At 39.1% G+C, this 15,846-nt stretch overlaps 2 protein-coding genes across 6 annotated transcripts in view; both read left to right on the top strand.

The window, feature by feature from the left end:
• Nucleotides 1–1,073: 1,073 nt before the first annotated feature.
• On the top strand, nt 1,074–7,767 carry ifi44g (interferon induced protein 44g). Of its 5 annotated transcripts, none has more exons than XM_032526162.1 (10): nt 1,273–1,432; nt 1,915–2,021; nt 2,770–2,936; nt 3,315–3,431; nt 4,116–4,164; nt 4,301–4,496; nt 5,525–5,677; nt 6,215–6,386; nt 6,642–6,742; nt 7,351–7,767. In XM_032526162.1, exons 2-10 carry the CDS (start codon nt 1,972–1,974, stop codon nt 7,540–7,542), a joined length of 1,197 nt encoding a protein of 398 aa, XP_032382053.1. In that variant the 5' UTR covers nt 1,273–1,432; nt 1,915–1,971; the 3' UTR covers nt 7,543–7,767. The 5 variants fall into 5 exon arrangements, with proteins under 5 accessions (XP_032382057.1, XP_032382056.1, XP_032382054.1 ...); XM_032526161.1 differs by having other exon boundaries at nt 4,113–4,164; XM_032526166.1 differs by lacking the exons at nt 1,273–1,432; nt 1,915–2,021 and adding an exon at nt 1,074–1,106 and having other exon boundaries at nt 2,770–2,939; nt 3,318–3,431; nt 4,113–4,164.
• A 758-nt stretch (nt 7,768–8,525) lies between these two features.
• LOC116695726 (interferon-induced protein 44) overlaps nt 8,526–15,846 on the top strand; it is an 8,948-nt gene continuing 1,627 nt past the window's right edge. Inside the window, exons 1-7 of the mRNA XM_032526160.1 lie at nt 8,526–8,639; nt 9,233–9,775; nt 12,054–12,102; nt 13,388–13,583; nt 13,694–13,846; nt 13,952–14,123; nt 15,320–15,420. Coding sequence (XP_032382051.1) covers nt 9,304–9,775; nt 12,054–12,102; nt 13,388–13,583; nt 13,694–13,846; nt 13,952–14,123; nt 15,320–15,420 — 1,143 coding nt within the window. The 5' untranslated portion in view covers nt 8,526–8,639; nt 9,233–9,303. The remainder of the gene's footprint in view (nt 8,640–9,232; nt 9,776–12,053; nt 12,103–13,387; nt 13,584–13,693; nt 13,847–13,951; nt 14,124–15,319; nt 15,421–15,846) is intronic.

The following is a 15,846-nucleotide window of genomic DNA, read 5'->3' as shown; positions in this document are numbered from 1 at the left end:
CTCCTCCTAGTGGATCAGAAGAAACAATAGTTGTTGAATACATACACATATGTTTCTCATGTCTATATTTTTCAAAAGAGGAAGGGAAAGGGAGATTTTTTTTTATTTTTTTACTATTAATGCATTTGTGATGTGAAAGACAAAAATGATGGATGAGCATTCCTATTGAAGCCCTGCACTCATGTTAAAATATGTTTTACCTTAACATTAGGCCTTGTAGTGGTATCAGGCTCTGCCGTCTTGAATCTACTGGTCCCTCTGACAGGTTACTACACTCTAGCCCGGACCTAACAGTGCCTTGAAGCTGCCGACAAATCCTATACTACACTCGCCCAAGCAAAGAGCAGATATTCCGCATTAATATTTACATTTCATCTGCTAAACTACGCTGGCCCCACTGCTTTGATGAGTAATATTCATCTAAATACCATGATGGCCTGTTCATGAGTCAAGCCATCAGCCCTGCATATACAGTAGCTCTCAAATAGTTACCAGTTATATCAGACACCTTTCCACACAATTATCTAACCTAAAGCACCTTTAAGATTTTTGGCATCTAACATTTACATCCCACCCTGGGTGCCCTTATAGCTCAGTTGGTAGAGCCCATAAAGGGAGGGTTGAGGGTTTACTCCTCAATTCAGCGGGCTCTGGTTTGATTCTGACCGATGGCCCTTTGCTGCATGTCATTCCCCCTCTCAATCCCCTTTCATGTATTTAGCAGTCCAGTCAATAAAGGCTTAAAAATGCCCTAAAAATAATATTTAAAAAAAAAATCCTACCCTGCATTCCTCTGCTGTAATGTCCACAAACACAGTAGGCCTACTTTACATTTCCCCTTTCTATGAGCAGCCTGTTGTCCCTCCTGATGATAGTGTGCTCCATAAACTTTTAAATTGCAGTATTTTAAACTGTATCACCCTCCTTTCGTGTAAATGTGTTAGATGAAAGGCAAATGCTGGGCATTCAAACTAATTTCACAAACTTAATTTGCACTCAAATTTGAGGATGATCCATACTTTTGTGAAACTAACTATCCTCCTCTTCTTTATCCATATGTGTAAAGGGGAGGTCCTAGGAAATTGCACATTTAAGCTTCACAAAAGGTGGAATTGATGACTATTGGGTTTTATGCTTAGGCTAAACTGTCATGAATCCGTTAATTCAGTATTGTAGTTCGTCAGTTAATGTTCTATTCGTTAAATAAACCTCGTTAAGAAAACTCCGCGCTAGTGTTGCAAAAGCAATATTCATGTTTTTTTTGTTTTGTTTGTAAGGCAATTAGCGCCGTGCCCCAGCCTGCCTCTGTCTGTCACTTTAGGTTTCATTTTCTGTGAAAGGAAATCTTCCGTTTATTAACCCGTCTGAACTTTAACGCTAACGTTAGTTACTTACCACTTACATGCAGTATGGAGGAACGCAACAAGTGCAGGTAACATAGCTAGGCTATATTTTAGACGCAACGTTAAGTTACACAGGTCAAATGTAACGTTAGCAACGTTTAGTTAAATTACTAACCAGCAGTGGTAACTTTTGACCCGTTTTGGGCTGTGTGGGAGACGGTCCCCAGCTTTGTAAACTTTCTTTAACGCTTGCAGCCAGTCTCCGGACTGTGATATTTAAAAATAAAGCATCAAAGCTAACGCTAGCTTTCTCAGTTGAGTTACCTTCAGTTGGTCAGTATGATTGTGTAGGCGCTCATTTGTAACGTGTCTACATCCACGCACGCAAAATTAGCATCTAAATTTAATTTAATTTTTACAAGGGAAATGTTAGCTCTTGGTTGTTTGAAGTTAGGAACTGTAGAGTTTAACAATATTAAAACAGCACATGGTTGTAGTTGAGGGTAAAACTTCACCTTGGTTTGGTCTGGACAGGTCCTTTTTTTGACAACTTCTTTCATTTGATTCAAAGGTCAGGTCTGTATAGGGCATAAGTGGTGCCCCACTAGCCTTATCAAGTCGTGTAATAATGACTGGGAGGAGAAAGAAGATGCAGGAAAATATCAGCAAAGAAGGAATGTAGGTTACCTTAACCTTTCTTTTGTGTTAATGGGTTTATATGGGTTAACAGATTTTTTCCCCACATTGTAACTGGATGTCTTAAATCATATGCATAAATTAGCTAACCAATTTGTATCAGTTATCTTACAAAGTTGGTGTTGATCGCCTGCCAGAATCCTTTAAAGATGTTTCATGCTGGTTATGGTTGACTTAGTTTCAATGTAATGATGGTTTAGAAAGAGTTAGCCTCCAGTTGGTAGTAGAGGCAGATAGCACAGCATCAGTTTACAAATTGGTACAAGTAGATGAAGAACTCATCTTAAAGAAATGCAATTACATTTTATGTTGTAGCCTACAAACATGGCATGCACAAAATCTGCCCTACATCTCAGTGGATTTTCAGAAGGAAAGGATTTAGATACTATGTAAATAAACAAAAAAATAATAGCTGGGCCAGCCCTGTTATTGGAAGTCGTGGGTTAAATTTTTCAGTTGTATTTCGCATATTTCCATTTATTAATTCTGTTAAGTTCTATTACAGATTCTTTCAATCGATAATGCTCTACTAAAATTTCCTTGCAAAACTATCTGGGAAACTCACTTGGATTTTTCTGTTCATTTCAACAATGCAGTTGTTTTATATCACATTTTTGGTCACAGAATATTTTAGGTGCAAGACCTTTAACCAAGAACATTCAAGTTAATTTCTGCTTCTTTGGTTTATCTATGCTCCCCCTCTGATGTATGTGACTGTTTTTCCTATCAGCTTCGGCGGCTTTTCATTTGACACACCCAAACTTCTCCCCTCCGCTCCATCTACTTCAGCCAAACCTGCTGTCAGCATGTCAGCGGGTGCCAAAGATGCTCTCAGCACACGTACAGACAATAGTTCAACAGAAAGAAGGGAGAAGAAGCCTTTGTTTACATTCCCAGGTAAGCTAGTAAGAAAAGCTTGAATATTGTGAGCAGAGGACTCTCTACTGTCTTTATTCAGTGCCTCACTTGTGTTAAATGTTGTGCAAACTTAGTGTGAAAATCATTAAAAGTTGACTAAATGCAGCTAAATCATTGCATCAGCAATGTTAATACAGTTACCAGCAATGTATTCAATAAAGAAGAAAAACTAACTTCAACCAGATGATACATTTCTAATGAATTACAGAAATGTTCATTGATTTCCTACATTTTTTAAATAATAATAATTACTTGGATGATGACTGTTTTCTGACAGTCTGTAGACAGGTCCCTGAACCAACCTGTGACAGACTTGCAGAATGTTTGTGTTAATAAAATTTCCCCTAATCTTTACAGGGGCTTTAGCAAAGCCTGCTATCAGCCCAGCAGCGGGTGCCAAAGATGCTCTCAGCACAGTTACAGACGTCAGTTTAACAGAGAGAATGGAGACCAAACCTTTGTTTGCATTCCCAGGTAAGCTACTAAACAGTTATACAAAAAGAAACCGTCAATGATCAGGAGTGCCACTGAAAATGTACTTTATGGGTTTTCTCCTTTTGTTTGGATGCTTGTTTAAAAAAAAAAGAAGGTTGAAATGGGATATACAACTGTGTTCCAAGTTTAATTACCAAAAATGATAAAAAGTGGGCAATTGATTTCTTACATGTTACAAATGTATTTCTTTAATGATGCCTGCTTTGATATTTGCAGGACACGCCCCCTCAACCAACCTCTCATCAAAATGTTCTTGTGCTAATAAACTCCGCTATAGCTCTTGCAAATATCTGGGTGTGACATAACTGTGTTTTGCCACTTATCTACAGAATGTAAAAAACAACAACATTGAAATAACAAATGCAAGGAGTTTAATAGTAAGAGGTAAAACATTAGCCTAGAAATCTAGATGCACCTTAGCAGCAGCAAATGTAATTTGCAGGTAGGGTCAGTCTATCAACTCTGCGTTGGCTTGCAAGCTGGAAAAAACAAATTCTGGTCAGGCCAATCACATTGTGTATAGAGTTGGTGGGCGGGCTTGACATAAGGACAGCAGAGTTGCGCAGGATCATAGACTGTATATATATTGATTATATTAATATAATTAATATTAATATTAATGGTCTATGCGAAGGAACTTGACTCTTAAACTCTCATCAGCAGCTCAACCAAAGTTGGAATCTCAATGGAGAGACATGGACTGGACAGAAGAGTAAGTAAAGCTGTGAAGTTCAATTTGGTCAAGTTTGTAAATATTCAAATTCATAGCAGTCAAATAAATATATTCCTTCTCATTTGAAGTGAAAATTAACCTTATTTTGAACACTATCAACTAAATTCAAACCCAGGCAAAAGACGAGCCTGATGAAGACCATCAGCTCTTATAGGCCGATCTGTCACGAGGTGACTCAGGCTCGGGTTCTCCTCCTTGGCCCGGTCGGTTCTGGAAAGTCCAGCTTCATCAGTTCAGTCCAGTCTGTGTTCAATGGAAGAGTCACCAACCGGGCCATGGTGGGCTCCTCCTTGACCAGCTTCACCAAGAAGGTACAAGTGCTTTGAGTAGTCGTTAAGACTAAAAAAGCGCTATATGAATAAAAAAAAAAAAAGAAGACAAGTGAAGCAGTAACAGACAGAAACCACTAAAACTGTTGTAATTTCCTTGCTGGTGGGAAAAAAATGAGCTGAAATTCACTGTCCGTCCATCCATCCATCTTTTTCCGCTTATCAGAGGTCGGGTAGCGAGGGCAGCAGCTCCAGCAAGGGACCCCAAACTTCCCTTTCTTGATCCACATTAACCAGCTCTGACTGGGAGGTGTAACTTGACACAAGTCACACCTCCCTAGGGAGGCATCCTTACCAGATGCCCCAACCACCTCAACTGGCTCCTTTTCAATGCAAAGGAGCAGCGGCTCTACTCCGAGCTCCTCACAGATGACTGAGCTTCTCACCCTATCTCTGAGGGAGACGCCAGCCCCCCTCCTTAGGAAACCCATTTTGGCTGCTTGTACCCAGGATGGATGGATGGATGGATAGATGGGTAATTTCATTGTTAGGTTTCTTAAAATGGGGAGATACTGAAAAGAGAGTGGACCTCATTTGGCATTTGAGCAAGACACTGAATCCCTACTGGATTCAAAAGAGTATCTTAGCAATTCATCAACAAAAAAGCAAAAGGCCGCTCCCATTTTCTTAGAGGTCTGCCACGTTGTGAAAGACCGTCGGTGGTCAAAGTGTTGTCGATCATTTCCATTTCGTCCAACAGCTACAGATGTGCCTGTAATCATTGTACACAAATAGCTTCAAGATCAGTTTCAAGTTTTTTTGGAACACTCAAACAAAATGAATTCAAACTTTGACAAATCAATCTTTCTTTAATGTTCAATTACTAGCTTTTCTCAAGCTTTTGGTCTTTGTCAGTGAATGGCGTTTGCCTGGTTATCATGGAGACATTGAACAAGAATGTCTCAAGTTTGTTTATCAGAAGACCGTATAGTGCAATCCTCCAATGAGCAGCTAGTCTGTTCCTGTGCTTTAGACGTCCATCCCTTCAACTTTCTTCTCGTTTGTGTCAGCTGCAGTCCTTCCACATCCATAGTCAGAAGGGAAAGGATCCTACTGGACTGGTGCTGTGTGATGTTGTGGGCCTGGGGGCTGGAGAGATGACCGGACTGACCCTTTATGACATCCTGTCTGTCATTAAAGGTCATGTACCTGAGGGACACAAGGTGAGCAGAATCAGTCTTGTAATATTGTAGTCTTTAGCTATGCTAGCAGCATTGCTCTAAAGATGGCATTGGTGGTTGTTTGGTCCACGTTGGTCCAGACTGAAATATCTAACCAACCACCAGATGGATTGGCACAAAATTTCTTTTAAAAACACTCATGGTTCCCAGATGATGCATCTTCGGTGATCCGCTGGCCTTTCCTCTAGCGCCACCAGGAGGTTAACATATGTGGTTTTGAGTGAAATGTCTCAACCATTATTGGATGGATTACCATGAAATTTGGTACATGTAATTATGTTCCCCTCAGGATAAATTGTACGAAATTTTGCAATCAATTTACTTTTAATCTAGCGTTATCATCAGGTCAAAATTATTATTACTATTATTAAATACAGTGCTTTACTTTGACTTGTGACTGTATACTTGCACAACTAATGACATGCCCATCTGCCACAGCTATTCTTTTTGTATAGTGCTAATTGCCAACACACATCATTAATTTTTTTTAAATTTAATCTCTTCATTTCTCTCTCCCAGTTTAGCCCAGATCAGCCAGTGAGGTCTGAGACTGTGGGCTATGTGAAGAAGCCAAGCCTCAAAGACAAGATCCATTGTGTGGCCTTTGTGGTGGACGCATCCAAAGTCCTGACCTACCCCAAAGGACTTAGCACCACCTTCCAGCAGCTCCGAGAGCACATCAGTGAGCTGGGTAAGAAAAGGAAAAGTAGTTAAACACAAAGACATTGTCACAAACAGATTAGAGTCACTTGGCTTTGACATCATGACAAAGCTTTACTTTTGTCCGTTTTATCCTTGATGGCTTTGAATGTCTTTTTCCGCATATGGGTCTGATGTGCACAACAACTTTGGTCTTGAAAATTCCTTTAGAGATCATCTGAACCATAGCGCTGCCAGTAACGTTTTATTGCAGTGAAACCTTAATGACAGCTTTGTATTCTGTTAGGTGTTCACCAAGTGGCTCTGCTGACCCACGTAGACCAAATTTGTCCAGAAACGGCCAACGATGTCACACAGGTTTACAAGAGCCGCATCATTCGGGAAATGGTAGGTTTGACATAAACCATTTGCAGTTTGACACATGTTTGACACACTGACAAGAGTCAGAAATATACAGACTGATTGTGGCATATATTGAAAAAATAGCCAAACTGTACAGGAAGGTGAGATCACCATGCAGACAGGATAGGAAGTTTAACCCAAATGTATGAGTGACCACAGTGTTGTTGGACAGGTGGAAAAGTTGACTTTGGTGCTTCTTATTATTTTTGCTTATTTAGGTTCACGTTACCAGATTAAAATTCAAGAAGGGCTTGGATACCTAATTCCTATGATTATTGAAATTTGAATAGATTAAAGTTTGTTTGGGGCTGTAAGGTCACAAGAAATTACACTCTTTGAAATGTGTCTAGACTTGCTTACATTTTCAATAACAAAAAAAGGAATTACAAGCCATCAGATCCTTTTATTTTGTCATTCCTCTCAGGATTATTTTCAAACTAAAGTCTTCTGTGAGAGATGGAAAAAAAAAAACGTTTAGAATTATATTCTTTTCTGTCCTAATGTCACCAAATTTGACAGTGTTCTTAACCAGCTGAAGGAAGTGATTACTGATGGTGTGAAAATCTTACAGTCAGGTCTTTGTGTGTTTATAGATGAGTAAAGCTGGAGCTTTGTTAGGTATGTCCACCTCCTACATCGTCCCGGTGAAGAACTACTCGTCAGAGCTGGACCTGGATACGAGCACTGATGTGCTTCTGCTCAGTGCGGTCGACCACATCCTGCAGTATGCTGAACTGTATTTCCAGGACAATACACCACAACACACAGGGCCAAAGACAGACTGAAACATTCATTTCTGAGCTTTTGAAATATGTCTTTCAAACAATATTAAGCAAGTCATTATCACATTTAAATAACCATTTATTGTTTTATGTCAAATGTTAAAGAGCAACCTCAGATGAAGGATTTTGAGTTAAGGTTATATCAAATAACTTTTTAATGGCTTTTACAAAATTATAATGGACAAAATGGTATAATTCAGAATAAAATCATAAATGTGTGATATTTAATTTGTAAGTGTGATTTGTTCTTTAGATCAATGGCAATGGATTTCATGCAAGAACAATTTCTAAAAACAGAAATACAGCATTTCGCTTTCTGTTGTTAGGAATAAAGTGTACAAGTGGCCTGGACCTGTCATACTACGGATGAAGGAACGATGATTTTATTGGCGTCTCTCACGGTGACAGCTGCCGCAGGGTCTTTAAGCAGGTAGCTCTCCGGGTGAACATGTCTCATATAATATGATCAATATTATTGTATATAATGGCCATCTCCTCTACTGCCACATCTTTTTAACCACCTCTCATAAATCAATTTACTTTAGAAACCCGTTTTGTATTGTTATATTTCAAACCACTCTTAATTTATGTTACAGCAGCTCTGTTGACACGTGGTTGGCAGTTATAATGTTTTTAGATTGCTGACTCGGATATGGCCTGCTGAAAAGTAGCCAGTAGCAATTGTGTAAATGAACAAAGCCGTGATTTGGGGGCGTCGAGGATCTCACAAGACACGTGAACAGATGTCACAAATTAGGATGAAAATTAACGATTTATTTCCCAATTAAGAGAGTTTGGTGAACGTGACTTAAAACACTTGTACGAACAAGGCTCAAAGGATACGAATACATATTACAATTGTGTGCAAATGGTGCTTGGTAGAACCACATTAGTAGCCCTACCAAAACTATTCAGTTTCACACCTCTTTAAAACGCAAAGAACTGTAAGTGAAGTTCAGACACAAACATCAGTTTTATTTTGAAGGCGAAATATTCCAGTCAGCACTTCCAGTTTCGTTTCTGAAACAAACTAACTTCCCATAGCGTCCTGTCTAGGTGTGTCTGGAGCTGTCGCCATCCTCAACTATCTTGAAGATAAGGTAAGGCTGAAAATATGAATATAGTATGGGCTACAATATATAGGCTCATATTAAAGGGTTTCACCACTGAAAAGATTTGAAAATTGGGATGGTGTTGGAAAAAACATTATCATAACCCGAGTATAACAACATCCCAGCTACGATTTAGAGGTTCACAGTGCCTAATGGGTCACAGCTTCCGGTGGAAACGAAAGTTACTGTTCTGCCTTTGCTGTTAAATATTTATAGTTTGTGTCTGAACCATAGACTGTATATATGTTACTGGTCTATGGTCTGAACCTGGTAGCTAAGAAGAATGCAGGACTTTCAGTGTTTAATTTGTATGTTTCAATCATAGACTTTAAAGAAAACACTCAAGTGTGGACTCAAGTACATTGCAAGTATGTTCAGAGCCAGATCAAAAGAATAAGAATGATCAATGATCTTGATGTTTCTTAACATCTGATGATATCAGATGGTGGACCAATTGACGGGCACTTTATCAGTCACAATAATTAATAATTAATTGGTCTTTAATATCCAGAGGGGTTAACCAAGATAAATTGGTAGATATCCTGCATTTTTAATACATCTGTCTTTCTTTTTGTATTTAGACACCAAAGTGAGTAAACGTCAAAGATTCATTCAACCTCCTTTACATACTTCAGCAGACCATCTGTCCACTATGAACTCCATGTTAACCAATAGTCAGCAGAAAACTATCTGCTCCCAGCTGGGAAGAGTCAAACTCCAGCTGCTGTACAAGGCCAGCATCCATGGTTTCACCGGGGCAGCCTTCCACCAACGATGTGACAACCGCGGTCCCACGGTGTCTGTGGGCTACAACGCCTCTGGTTATGTGTTTGGAGGCTACACCAAACAACCTTTCAGTCAGTCTGGACAGTATGTGCATGATGACCAGGCCTTTCTTTTCACCTTCAGTGGAGTAAAGCTCCTCAAGTATCCGGTTACTGGTCCTGCTAACGCAGTGAGAATGATCCCTGGGTCTGGTCCACATTTTGGAGATGCATTAGTTCTTGACTATGGGGGCCAAGCAGTAGTCTACAGCTCTCCAGGAAATTATTACAACTTCACTGCTGCAGAAATGCATGGCAATGATCTCAACCTGACTGAGTGTGAAGTCTATGAAGTCAAAGGTGAGTTTACTATAAATATCATAAATTATAAAATAATTATATGGGTTGGGAGGGGGGCTTATTCTTACATTTCATTTAAAAAAACAATAGCGAAAGATAGGTAAATATGTAACATTTACACATTTTGAAAGGTGAATTTTCAAAGTTTAATTTTATGGTTATTACAGCCTTCAGATGAGTGACCCAGATACATTCAGCAGCTCTGCGGCTAGGCTACTGATAAAGTCGTGCAACTTAATATTCAACTCAACCCTCTTCCGGCGGCAATGATAGTAGTCAGTGTGTGTTAGCATAGCAGCGTTAGCTAGGGCAGCTCCACGATGAAAGAAGTTTTAATCAGTATTATTTTTGGTTAATTTTGAAATCACAATTATTTAACACACAATTACTCATTGACTTTTGAAAAGATGTTGCATTTATTAAAGTTACAAAAACAGTGAAACTGTTAAACAAGTCAACAGTACACCCTGACCTGGGAAATTACCCTTATTCACCTTACTTATTTTTCCATGTCCTATGGTCGTGAGACAGGATCCAAGAATTTTGAACCGGGATGCATGATAACCTATGTCGGACTGCAGAGCCCTATGGTCCATTCAGCCCAAGATTATTTGTTCATGGGGATGGGTCAATCCTAAAAGGAATAGACAAGGACATAAGACGCTGGGTCCAAATTACTTTATTGATAGCCAAACAGATTATCCTAAGAGGATGGAGGAATGAATGGGGTGCCTTCAAGTCAAGAGTAGGCTTGTGAGATGGCTAGAGTGGCAGAATTTTAAATACTGAACATCTACACTAGAAAATGGGAAAAGTGCACAAGCTTTCTGGAGTGCTCCTAAGAAGCCATGTGCTGTGGAAAGGCGTATACTATGTGCTTAGTTTTTTTGTCTATTATTTTATTGTATTAAATATTGTAGTTATTATTTCATCTTGTCTGTTTGTGTTGTGATTGGTGATGACAGGGTTCAGGGGTTGAGGGGATGTGTTCATGTGAGCTTTATGTTTTGGGTTTTGTTTTAAAACAAAATAAAAATGGTTAATTATAAAATATCTGACATCATGGACATTTTATGATTTTAATACAGTAAATAGGACATTTTGCCTTTAACCCTCGTGTTGTCTTTCCGTCAAAATCGTGAAAATCAACACTTTAACGCTTTATCAATGTTTTTAACTTTTTTGACGTTTTCAACACTACGTAACGCTAACTTATTTAAGTTTTACAGTTATTTTTGGAATTTATGTCAATAAACCTCATTTATAGGAAATTAAACCTAATGTTTGAGTTAGAAAAGCAGAAAGGAATTTAGGAATTATTTAGACTAAAATTAAAGGAATGTATGTTGATGAATAATCAGACTGGAATATGTCAACTTTTACTCAATGCTATTTCAAAAACCACTTCAACTTTTTTCAAATGCTATAAAATGGAACAAGACACCCCAAAATTAATGAAAGATTTTGAAGATTTGTACTTGCCAAAGAGCATTGTGTGGACTCAACCATGTTATGTTGGGTAATTACAATTGGGTAGTTAAAAAGAACACTGATATAGGAAAACGGGTCAATTTGACCCGAGGACAATATGAGGGTTATGATATGAACAGAATAAGGAAAATGAACACAATATATTCACAGAACCTTCCCTCTGTTCTTATCGTCATGCATTGGAAAGGTAGACGGTTAAAACAAGCAAAGTTGAGTTAAAAACAAAACAAAAACATAATACCAAGAAAAGTTCCTAAAAATAAGGGGAAATCTCATCTCTTGCAATAGTCACAGGACAATATTTGCTAAAAATATATTTATTTTTTTAACATTGTTATTGCTATGCATTAACTACAATAAGGTATATCCATGAAATATGTCACTTAGTCAGGGGTCGTCAGTTTACCCAAGGATAGTAAAGGGGTCACAGAAAGGTTGGGAACTACTGAGGTCCCCCCCCTCCCTGTGTAGGCCTACAGGTGATGAGGGGGTTTCATACTGTGGTTGACACTTTGTTCTTTGCCTTAACATTATACTTCAGGTACTATTCTATTCAATACATTTTAGTGTAGTTAGTTAGTGACAATGTTTTGTCTGCCGAAGTCAATCCAAACTGCAGACAAAAATATGTATAATAATTAATATCTTAAAATATGGTATGATATTGATGATAGCATGTTTCGTTAAAGAAAAAGGGAGATTACTGTAGATACATGTAGGTGGGTAATATTTTTTATCAAATTTGATAAGATCATTGTTTTATAAAAGTTGTTTTTGCTTTCAACAGAAACCACAGAACTTGAGCGTCCATGGAGAACAATCACCTGGGAATCTGAGTAAGACGCAAACCATCCTGCACATAATGCTTTAAACATGCTCTGCTACAGGACAATATATCAGTATGACAAACATTGACAATCTTGAAAAATATAATTTAACATTTAAATGTAATATTGAATGTGTTCACATGCGATGGAATGCAATGTTGCTATGTTTGACAGGACATACCAGCTGTTTCAGATTATAATGGACTCAGTGTCTATGCAAACTATGCAATCAAATTGTTCACTATGCCTACTGTGTTATACTGTTTATAATTGTACAATTCTTGTCAAATTCTCATCAATTTACCCAAAATCATGACTGCTACTAAGAAAGTAAAAAATAACTTTTCATGAGAAGAAAAAGTTATTTCTTAGGGTCCAGGCAGCTCTACAAATTTTGCATACAAAACGTTTTAATGTAAACTAATGTAAACGTCTACTGCAAATTCCCGCTAAATCAATCTCCAATGTCCATGACAAAAATGTTGGGCTATTATACATGCCAGAAAAAGTCTGCAACATTGTTTAAGCCTGTAGGGTTCAACACAACATCACACAGGTAAACAGGGTGCCATAAATGTAGTGGTGGAGCAACACTATTGACAGCATCAGTGATAACTTTCTATTCCGCATTCTTTCTACATCCTAATACCAGTTGTTAGGCTGCAAAATAGGACACACGTTACTGCAAATGAATCCGAGATCTCCACCTCTGAAAAGTGCCGCTTCTTGGCCGGATTACGTCTGGCCATGTCATTAATAGTAGAGGCGAGGCCTCAAAAGCGAGAATACATTGGGGCGTGATATTTAAATGACAATTGTTTCCAGACGCTGCATTTATCAATGTACGAACATTCTTACACTCTTATTGGTGTGATATAAACGTTTCATGAATCCCACGTGAAGCCTGTCGTAAGGATTTCTGCGCTGGTTTCTACGTTAGCTTTACAAATAAGGGCCATTGACTTTAATGAAAACCTAATGACTCCGCCGCCGTTCCGGAGCGGATTCTTAGCCGGTGGAAATTAGGGGTAAGTCATGTGTGAAGTCATCTATAGTTTCTCCCTTGGCATGCTAAACATGCTAAAGCCTACTCGGGCATCTTAATGTGTTGATAAGAGACATGATTTCAAAGTTTGATTAATGTATGAAGTTTAAAATAACTTTTGGTCTGCACACTTCTGCTGATGGACCCTCCTGTATTTCTCACTCGTCTTCCTCCTCTTTTTTCTTCTGCCTTCTTAGAATGTCCAGCTCACTGCTGCACAGCAGCTATAATGTTTTCTTGTTGCTACAGAAAGAAGATGGAGCTGATGGAGACTGTTAAGACTTACAAACCCACAGTCAGCTCTGTGTCCCAGGTTCGGGTTCTGCTCATTGGACCAGTTGGAGCTGGAAAGTCCAGCTTCTTTAATTCCATTAACTCTGTATTCAGAGGCCACGTCACCAGCCAGGCCATCGCTGGCAGCTCCACCACCAGCCTGACCACAAAGGTTAGTTCCTGCCTGTTAATGATTTCCATTCGTGGTGACTGATTTCAAAATAAAAATCCTGCCGTGTCCCCATTTTGTGGATTGTTAGCTAATCACTTTGTTTTCGACAGTTTCGCACCTACTCAGTGAAAGCGGAGCGAGATGGAAAACGTTTGCCAATCATCTTGTGTGATACCATGGGATTGGAGGAAAGCACAGGGGCGGGGCTTGATATAGATGACATCAACAGCATCCTTAAAGGTCATCTGCCAGACTGTTATCAGGTGAAGCATTTTGTTACATTTGGAGGATATTAAATGTATGAGCTATTGATTTAGCTTTAGTTAACTCAAACTGTTCCTGTCTTTGCCCTGAACTGTATGACTCAGTTCAACCCCTCTGCCCCTCTGCAATCGGAAACCAGCGGCTATTGTAAGTCTCCAGGGCTTAAGGACAAGATCCACTGCGTGGTCTATGTCACTGACGCCTGCAAGGTCTCCATCATGCCCACGAAGCTGGAGGAGAAGCTGAATGCTATCCGCAGAAAGGTCAACTTAATGGGTCAGTAAAATGTAGTCCCATTGCATTTTAATGAAGAATATTGTAGATGCACACTCAAATACCCCATAGGGTGACTACCTAATTTAAATAGCTAGACTAACCCTAACATCCATCCATCCATCCATCTTCGACCGCTTATCCGGTGTCGGGTCGCGGGGGCAGCAGCTCCAGTAGGGGGCCCCAAACTTCCCTTTCCCGAGCCACATCAACCAGCTCCGACTGGGGGATCCCGAGGCGTTCCCAGGCCAGGTTGGAGATATAATCTCTCCACCTAGTCCTAGGTCTTCCCCGGGGCCTCCTCCCCCTAACCACCCTAACATGTTTTTGGTTTTGTTTATGTATTTCTAATATATATTTTTTTAAAGCAGTCCCTTGCTTTGTAAGCAGTTCCCACCACAGCCAAGACGCTGGAACTGCTGGTAGTGAAGTTGTATATTTTACTGTATCATTTATCAACACTGAACTACTAGCTAACAAGTAGTAAATGCACTATTTCTGCTACCCAGCTGCATGCTTATGCTTGTAGTTTTTTATGAAGGTTTCAACTTCTTATAGGAACTGCTAAAGTGGGAAATGTTGCATAGAAAAATATACATAGTATCCTCAAAATTTTTGCAATAGGTCAAGAACAGCAGTTTCTATAGAATGTCAACCGGTTCTCACTCCAAACTCGTAAAATACGGATGCATGGGCAGTGGCTGTCAGCGTCAGATACGATGCAAAAATTACCCTTCATCGCGTGTGTAGAATGCACTGGACAGAGCAGCAGCTGTACAAGTCCAAAATTCCGCGTAGGTAGGGTGGTTGGGGTGGTGGATATGTCAAATGACACAGGACTTTCACCCCAGAGACCAGGGTTTGTGTCCCCCATATCACTTTTCCTAAACCTAACTGTCCCGTTCTTCTTTTCCTAAACCCAACTGTCCCGTTCTTGTCCAGTGTGTCACAGAAACATACTTTTTTGATAAGCCCTTCCATGATTATCCTTAACCTAACTACTTCAAAAGTGACGCCAGGGAATGATGAATGAGTAAATGAGGAGTGATTTTAGTGATTTGAAGCGGTTAATGTTAAAGCTAGTTAGAGACATCTGTTATTTAGAATTGTCCGTCAACACAAATATGTTTAAAGTATTTTAAAGTGTTACCTCAACAATCTGATACTTTTTGGAAATGTTTCTGCTCTGGTGTTTTCAGGGATTCCTCAGCTGGTTCTGGTCACTAAAGTAGATGAAGCCTGTCCTATGGTGACAGAGGACGTGAGGAACATTTACAAGAGTGGCTACATCAAGGAAATTGTGAGGATTTTAAGATTGTACATAAGAAGAATTAGAAGAAAAAATGCTAGTCTTTTTTTGCAATTTTCTTTTTAAAAGAATTCACTTATGGGAAACCAGATCTTAGGACTCACCCATTGTAGTACTTGAGCAATAAGACATATGTGAGATGGCAGATAATCAGCAAGCAAGTTATTATTGCAAATCAGAACCCCAACAGGGTGATGCAGGACCTAGATGCATAAATATGACATTTGTTAAAAAGTAATTAGCCTTTTAATGGGTAGCCATAACCAAAACAAACATATAATACTTAATACAAAAATCAGTACATTCTTGTTATCCGGACCCCACCTCCTGTTATCCGGACCCCACCTCAAAAAACAGTAAAATTGAATTTTTTTCAATAGTTTATTCCCCATTCATCCAATAAGCAATCAACAAAGC

The sequence above is a fragment of the Etheostoma spectabile genome, chromosome 9 (genome assembly GCF_008692095.1).
Source record: "Etheostoma spectabile isolate EspeVRDwgs_2016 chromosome 9, UIUC_Espe_1.0, whole genome shotgun sequence".
NCBI lineage: Eukaryota > Metazoa > Chordata > Actinopteri > Perciformes > Percidae > Etheostoma > Etheostoma spectabile.
The sequence above is the reverse complement of the archived record's forward strand: the minus strand, read 5'-3'. Positions and strand labels throughout refer to the sequence as shown.